The sequence below is a fragment of the Crocodylus porosus genome, unplaced genomic scaffold (genome assembly GCF_001723895.1).
Source record: "Crocodylus porosus isolate Cpor-Errol unplaced genomic scaffold, CroPor_comp1, whole genome shotgun sequence".
Lineage (NCBI taxonomy): Eukaryota > Metazoa > Chordata > Crocodylia > Crocodylidae > Crocodylus > Crocodylus porosus.
In genome coordinates this window covers 22331478-22339347 of record NW_017728907.1, presented here as the reverse complement: position 1 = coordinate 22339347, position 7870 = coordinate 22331478, and the positions used below count along the sequence as shown (strand labels likewise).

Here is a 7870-nt window from a genome sequence, read left to right as displayed (position 1 = left end):
TAGTTTTCTGTTGTATCAGCTCTTATTTAAAACAGGTACCACCGGGTCACTGGAAATATGGTTATGAACCATCTTTCCAATGATAAGACCAGACATTTAATACTGCATGAAAAGAGCTACACATCTCAAATGGCCTAGTAGCAAGACCTCTCTCTCTATGGCTAAGTACAGAAAGTCAAAAAGCCCCAGGCTGAATTGATTTAGTCTTTGCAAGTTAGTCTGAGCTGCATAGATTAAATTGAAACAGAAGTGAACAGACATTTACCTTTGATTCAGATAATGCAACTAGAACATGGATCTCTCACATGTAGCTAGTATGGGCTACTTATTCGCTTCCTCTTCCTGCTGTCCCTGGGATTTGTAGTCCAAAAAAAAAAAAATCACAGCAGCAGGACTCTGCAGGGTTGCTCATTATTTCTTCTTCCTGCTTCCAGGTACCTCTGGGATTTGTAGTCCACAGCCAGCAGTAAGTTTGAGTAGGGAAGGGATGTTTAACCCCCTCCCCCCTGGCCCCAATCCCCAGCTGGGGTTTGCCTGTAAGGGGCAGTTTCTCTTCTCCTCCCCTCTCCCCCCCCCCCGCCCCCAGACTAGACTGCATCCCCAGTCAGACTTGCCCCTCCTACCCCCTTGTCAGCCACCCTTCACTGCTCCAGCCAGGGAGCAGAGGGGCAGGGCCAGTCCTGCTCTCTGGAGCAGACCACAGCCCAACCCAGGGCTGCAAAACATGATGGGATGCTGGTGGCCTCTGATTTAACTTGATCCAGGAAGGGGTCTGGGACAGAAGTTTCACAAACTGGTTTGACCCAAATCAGCTGAATCTGATACTACGTTCAACCAGGTCCATCTTAAATCAGCTTTAGCCATTTTGAAACTGGTTTATGTACACTGAGCTTCTGTTCTGTTACAGGTTTAAACCAGTTTCTGATCACTTAGACTGGTTTATGTGCAACTTCTTTCCCTAGCCCATTTGTTCTGCCTATGCCAAGAATGTGGAAAACCCCTTTCACAAGCACAATAATGCTTTATTTATGGTGCTGCCAGCAAGAATGGAAAAGGAACTAGTGTTCAGGAAGCTAAGCAGTAGAAGGGTGAATTTTGCCATATGATTAGCCATCTTATACTTTATTGCCAAGCCAATTATTCAAAAATCCTGCATCATGCCCCTCATTTAATAAATTGGTTATATTTTCACACTATGTTGCCTTCACTGATCAGCTGGGAGGTCTGCCTCTTTGAAAGGAGATTTTCACCAGTAGCACAGGAACTACGGATAAATTTACTGTTAAGTCAACGCTAAACATTTATGGTTTAGAAAGTTCTATATTTAAGAAATTATGGTAATTTTTCCTATTGAGTATTAATAGGCACATCCAGATGAGCATACATGTGTGTTTCCCTGAGGACAAAACAGCAGTGGCACATATTTGCATTGCTATCTGTCCCTGGGGAATGCCCCCACATCAGGGGTGGGCAATTATTTTGGGTGGAGGGCCACTTACTGAGTTTTAGCAAGTCATCAAGGGCTGCATGACAGGCAGCCCAGGGCAGATAACTATTAATTTTCTTAAGTTTTTAGGGGTCCTGTGGGCTGGATAGAATGGCCTGGTGGGCCACATCTGGCCTGCAGGCTACATTTTGCCCATCCCTGCCCTGCACGCACACTCTGGCATGAGGCAAATTGCCCCAGGTGGGGCAGGGGAGGCTGGGGCCAGCCTGTGGGCTGACCCCAGCAGACTTACCTGGGGCCCTCAGGGCCTTCTGGGGCTGCAGCAGCAGTGATCCAATGTACAGGAGACAGGCTCTAGTTTTGCTTTTGCTATGTGGACTGCACCGCTTTTTTAAATTGCATGGTTTTTGATACTGGGATTTTCCAGTACGTAAATTTAGCTCTGCGCTGCAAATATACAGCACAGGGAACCAAATCATGGGCACAGGGTGCATTCTGCAGAGCCTCAAAAGGCCCTGAGGTGCCACAAAGCACACATGCACACTCATGCAGATGTGTCCAATGTGTATATTCTGGACAACCCCCACAAGCAGATGGATATCTATCTGAAATATGTCCAGAAGCAACAGAAACTTGAAAGCTGCCAAATCAGTACATTTGTTGGTATCCCTGCATTTCCCCACTATGATGCTTTAAAGATGTACCAATTTATGAGAAGGCAATTCAGTTTCAAACTCAAATGAGAACTCTTGCCAAAAAGAGCACCACCTACAGATATGCACACATCTGCACCAAAAACATTTGAACTGTGACCAAACATCCTTCAGGCTACTGATTATTGTCAGTAACACCCTGGCTCACATATAAATCAGGGAAATGGAACTAACAGCTCAGTACTAGTCTCTTCAACCACCCCATCAACTCCTAGTATTTCAAGTTCAATTCATTCTCAGGCTCTGGCATTCAGGCATAACCTTTCAAATAAAAGCATCGCTAGTTACTCTTATCCATGCTTTTCAGTTTGGAATACAAATCACGATGCCTGCTTACTCGAAGACAATTTTTTTTTTGACTACCTATGCTAAGCCCAAGCCGGCATCTCTCTGGCACACTTGGTTCCTTTCAATCCCAAGTCAATATTCTAATTCCTATTACAAATCTTGTTCCGATTGCTACAAAACATACTTGCAAGTAACTGCAGTTCAGTTAGACAGGAAATAAAAGCTACACAAGCCTGGATGACAATTTGTTTTAATTAAAGGCAAAGCTGATTTCAGCAGCTGCAGGTCTTGCACAGACAGACAAAAAACACAAAAAAGCTTACGACACAAACCAGTTTCTGTTGGGGATCCCCTTCCCTCACAACCCCAGACATCAGAGAGTGAGATGGGGAATCCCAGCCAAGATTCAGAAAACATTCCAAACACCAGATTCTCATGCAGAAATGGGACTCTGTGGCTGGGATCTGGCACTGTTGGGAGTGAGATGACGAACCTGGTTAGCTTGTCTAGGGTGCAAGAGTCAGTGACAGTTCAAACACTGGAATGTTGCAGCTGCCTGGGTGCACAGCTCAAATACACAAACTGGGAGGGCTGGAGAAGTACAGAGGGTTTTGGTTTATACAACCCCTGGGGCTGGGAGCTTCACGTTTTAGACCTTTCACAAGGAAACGTGTCTTAGAAATGCAACTGAGAACAGTAATGTTGCTAGTGTGCAGCTGTGGGGGGGACCCATCTTATCTGTATAGAAGGGCATTAAATTTTAACCTTTCCTTCTTGTATGTTATTTGGGGCTGCCCAGGCTCCAGTGTCACTGAGGCTCCTGCATGTGCTTTGCTCTGCAGCTGTTTCCCAGCTCAGAGATCCTGAATCATCTCACAAAAACCCCTACTGCTAGCACAGCAAACGGACATTTAGATAGTTTCCATAACTTCCTTGGGACACTAACAGAAATGCCGTCCTCTTGTCTACATGAGATTTCCAGTCTTCCTCCCCCTAATAAATAACAAATAAAATGTTTTATTTCCCCCTCTGCGCCTGTTCATATGTGAACAGCACGATGTTTCCTTCTGTATGTGGGTTACACCACTTATATGTGGTGGCTTGCACATCAGTCTGGAACTAGAAGTTTGGGGCTGCAGCTGTGTGGGAGCCTGTGGAGCTGATGTGTGCCTGTGGGACTGTACACGCCACGCTGCCCAGGCTCACTGTCCTTGTACTCAGTCCTGCTGGACCCCTTGTTACTTGTTCGTGTGATGTTGCACATCGGGGGTAAAACTACTAGCATCCAGCGAAGAGGGAAGGGGATGGGATGGCAGGAGAGAAAGAAAAAAAAAAACAAAAAAAAACACTGAAAGCATCTACCTACCTATTAAAATGAGTCAGGCTGTGAATGCACAGACTACCCTGCCCTTTTTGTAAGGCTGGTCACTATGCTACTGTAAAGTGTACAGGAATCAGAAACATTAATTTAAAACTCCAGAGCAATTACTTGCTTGTCCAGCAGAGCACTATGATGCCCACTGTTGTCCCCGATTACAGCTCGAACACCTACAGCAGGAAGGGCATTTCACGCTGGAGTCTCTAACCCACACATGGGCTGCTCAGAGCCTTTGAGTGAAAGGTGAAGTGGTGTCAAGTGCCAGACTCTCCTTCATGAAACTCCTAACCAGCCCAGGAGATAGATCCCCACTCTGTCACCACCCACCTCTGACTGGAGCAGCAACTGGGGCTTTCACTGCTATACACTGACTACAAAGTACGTCTGTGTATGGAAGAATTCAGTGTGATCTTACTACTGAGACAGTAATAATAATAAAGATGTTTAGGAATAATTTCAACTACATTCCCAGTCAGCAAAGCAATCATTAATGGATTCCTAGTTTATCTCCCCAAAAGAGGAAAAGAATTGAGTTCTCATTGGCTTCTCCCATCTGCCCTTCATTCTCAGCTCTTACTTCCCATGTGGCTGGGGACATGCACGATGGAGAAGGTGAGAGGCGGTGATATCAGGTTACTGAGTGAGACAAACAGCAGTTCCTCCCTCCCTCAAGAGAGCCTGGGGAATGGGAGAGTTCCTGATGTTGTTGTTTGTTGCACTGCAGACTTGTGCACACTCAGTGGGTTGGTGGAGCACTTACGCCCTCCTGACAGCAAGGAACAGAAGAGAGGGCTGCCACCTGCACAGGACTGTGTGGGCCAGTCCTGCAAACCCAACATGCCATGGTTTATGGAGCCGTCGTTTGCAAGGGTCGCCACCTTATTCTCAGTGCGGTGGATTCATGGTGCCTTGTCCACGTTGCTGCTTCTGCTTCTGCTGCATTAGCAGCTGCTCCAGGGCTGAAGGTCCAGGATGCATCATGGAGCTGGACCAGATAGACTAAAAAAATAAAAATAAATGAAAGGGTAGCAGTAACACCCATTTAGTTGGCGCTTGGGTGGAGAGGAAGGACTTCTATACATTCTCCAACCAGAATATTTATACCATGCTCTTCACTCTAATATCTGAGATCCAGATCATTAACAAAGCGCACTGGTAAGTAAAAAAAAAAAAAAAAAAACCAAAAAAACCCACAAAACTCTTCCTTCAATAATCCTCTCTTCCCATGTTAAACTCTCTTCCCATGTTAAACATGCACCAGAAACAATCCATAGCCTAAATTTTAGAGACACCAATATTCAGTCAACCTACACCTTTTTCACATAACAGTCTACAACAGAGGCAGGAAATTATTTTGAGCAGAGGACCACTTACCGAGTTTTGGCAAGCCATTGAGGGCTGCATGACAGGCAGCCAGGGGCAGATAAATATTAATTTTCTGAATTTTTTAGGGGCCCCGCAGGCAGGACAGAATGACCTGGTGGGCTGCATCTGGCCCATGGGCCGCATTTTGCCCGGTCTACACTGAGAAGAGATTTTCACAAAGCCAGTTGAAACCATAGTTGTCTCATGTCTGTTCACTGTCTACCTAAATGGATCTTGGTGCAGGAAACCCACAGCTCCTGGTATTAATTTAGCTCTCTGGTAGCCCCATACCCTTTCCCCTGCCCAGTCTACTGCTCTGCTTTCTACTTTCTGCCCTAGCTGCTGCTGCTGTGTTCCTTGCCACCTCCCTGAACATGCCCAAACAGGACCGCCTGAACCCCCACTCTGCACCAGATGGACCTTCACTTTTGAAGAGGATTCTTCAGCAATGGACGATCCCGCACCACCTGAAGAGGACCCCCGTGATGACTCTATATGACCTGAGACACTTTTCTTAGAACCTCTTCTTCCACCATTGCGGACCATTGTAACGGGTTTGTGTGCATCTATTTTCCTTCTCTCTGAGCGTCACAAACCCCCTCCCTCCCCTTCCCCCCTCCTCCAGGCTTAGTTGGTTAACATTACATCTCCTGTAACCTAGTTGCGTTCCCCTCCTCACCCCCATCCCTCTGTTAGTCCCTGGCTTGGGCGATATGTATTTCCCTACCGGCTACGTCATCTTTTTTCGATTCACAATCCTAAACATCTACTAATAAAAGTCAATCTGTACTTTGCCTTATGTCCCATAACCAGATCGCCCAACTTCACAGGTTGGCTGGAAACAGGTGCATAACAAATATCTGTTCTGTCCTCTGCAAAGTTAAATATACCTTGAGGCTCTCCATGAGCACAGCGGAGGAGTCCTCCATGGAGGGGCCCTGGGCAGCCCAGGTGCCACTAGGAGTGCTGGTCTGGTGCCAGCTGCTTTCTGAAGAGGAAGATGTTGCCGGGAGATAGTCCAGGCCAAATCCTCCCATTGCTAAAATGAAAACAGAAGACAAGTTAAAAATGACCATCACAAAAAACACACTGCAAAGCATCAAACTCCAACTTGAGTGCAACAGCTGGCTCTGTCTTAACACTGAAACCCAACACCTGCCTGGCTTATCCGTTTTCCAACGGTCTGCAATCCTTCTGTCCCTGTTGTCTGGAGTCCCAATAGGTCCAAAGTTGGAGAAAGGAACAGAGTTGTGATTATGAGTTGGAGGGGAGCTTGGCAAGCTGCTAGGGTTGGAGGAGTGAGGGGACTGGCTGGCTGGTGTCGAATGGTCTATTGAACATAAAACAAGAGTAAAAATGTCAAACAAATAGGAGCATTATGAACATCTGAGACTTAACTCTACCATAGTATTAGCTATCATCATAGGATTTTTCTCAATGGAGCCAGTTAGCTTATTACTACTTATTTCAAGATTTAAGAACCTCCCAATTGCAATGCATCACATACACAGTGATGATTTTAATTTAATAACCCAATACACTGAACACACAAATCCTTATTTAAAACACCGGAACTTTCCTAAAAAGTCCCACAAAGATATCTTGCTAACCAGTAGAACCAAATTCTCCAGATTTGTTTCAGATACAATTGGGGTACATTTTTAGTCTTGATCTCAATTTACAAATTATTAGTTTATTCAGTAGCCTGAGAAAAACATTTTTATATAAAAATGCTTTTCCTTAAAACCAATTCTTTAGTCCTCCTGAATGAAGCTTAAAGTTCAAGTTCAGCAAGTTTGCAAAAAAAATCTGAAAGGAATTCAGACCAGCAGTTAATGCAAAAAAGGGGGATGGGTGAGTGTGGCATGGCAGCATATCTATTTGGACAGAACATAATACTTCGTACAAGAGATCTAGGTATATTAAAGTAGTGTAACAGGTAGCTGGCTCGTGGGAGAGTATATCTTAAATAAAGATGCAAGGTGACAGAAAACAGATAGGAATGTCTTAACATAAATCTTGCCAAAATCTTGCCAATATGCAATTATACTGTTGTTGACAGAAAAATCTCTTCCCTTACATCTCACCTAGCAGTTCTTGCCTCTGTTGCACAAATCTCAGCTTAAGAACTGTTCTGCAGCTGATGCAAAAGAAATAAAATGGTATGCTGATCTCTTAGCTTCAGACCTGCAATTTCTTTAAAATTAGATCCTTTCCTTCCTTTGCCTGGACCTGTTTGCCTTCTTTCTATTTTAAAGCATATGACTACATACTTTCTCCATGACCCCTTCAGACAAAATTTCCTTTTCCTTTGAAATACCTTGTGAACTTAGTCATCCTTGACTTTTTAGGACCAGGATGGAAGGAACACGGGTCTGTGCATCTTTAGGACTATTCAACAGAGACTACAATTTCCTGCCCTTCGTACTTCTTAAGGATTTGACTCTTGTCAAGGAAGTACAATGAAGTAGCGTGCAGGTGTACTCAAGATAATTCTAGTACTAGTTTCATAGTTTCTAGGGTCGGAAGGGACCTGAGTAGATCATCTAGTCCGACCCCCTGCTATGGCAGGAAATAATACTGGGGTCAAATGACCCCCCAGCAAGATGTTCATCCAACTTCTTCTTAAAAACCCCCAGGATAGGGGCCGGCACCACTTCTCTTGGAAGTTGGTTCCAG

At 44.9% G+C, this 7870-nt stretch overlaps 1 protein-coding gene across 2 annotated transcripts in view; it reads right to left on the bottom strand.

The window, feature by feature from the left end:
* Window positions 1–2681: 2681 nt before the first annotated feature.
* The window catches only part of SMG7 (SMG7, nonsense mediated mRNA decay factor), an 85391-nt gene continuing 80202 nt past the window's right edge, over window positions 2682–7870 (bottom strand). For both annotated transcript variants that reach the window (XM_019530969.1, XM_019530970.1), the window contains 3 exons: window positions 6351–6521; window positions 6082–6230; window positions 2682–4825 (listed from right to left, as the gene is read on the bottom strand). In XM_019530969.1, the coding sequence (XP_019386514.1) occupies window positions 4712–4825; window positions 6082–6230; window positions 6351–6521 (434 nt within the window). In that variant the 3' untranslated portion in view covers window positions 2682–4711. The remainder of the gene's footprint in view (window positions 4826–6081; window positions 6231–6350; window positions 6522–7870) is intronic.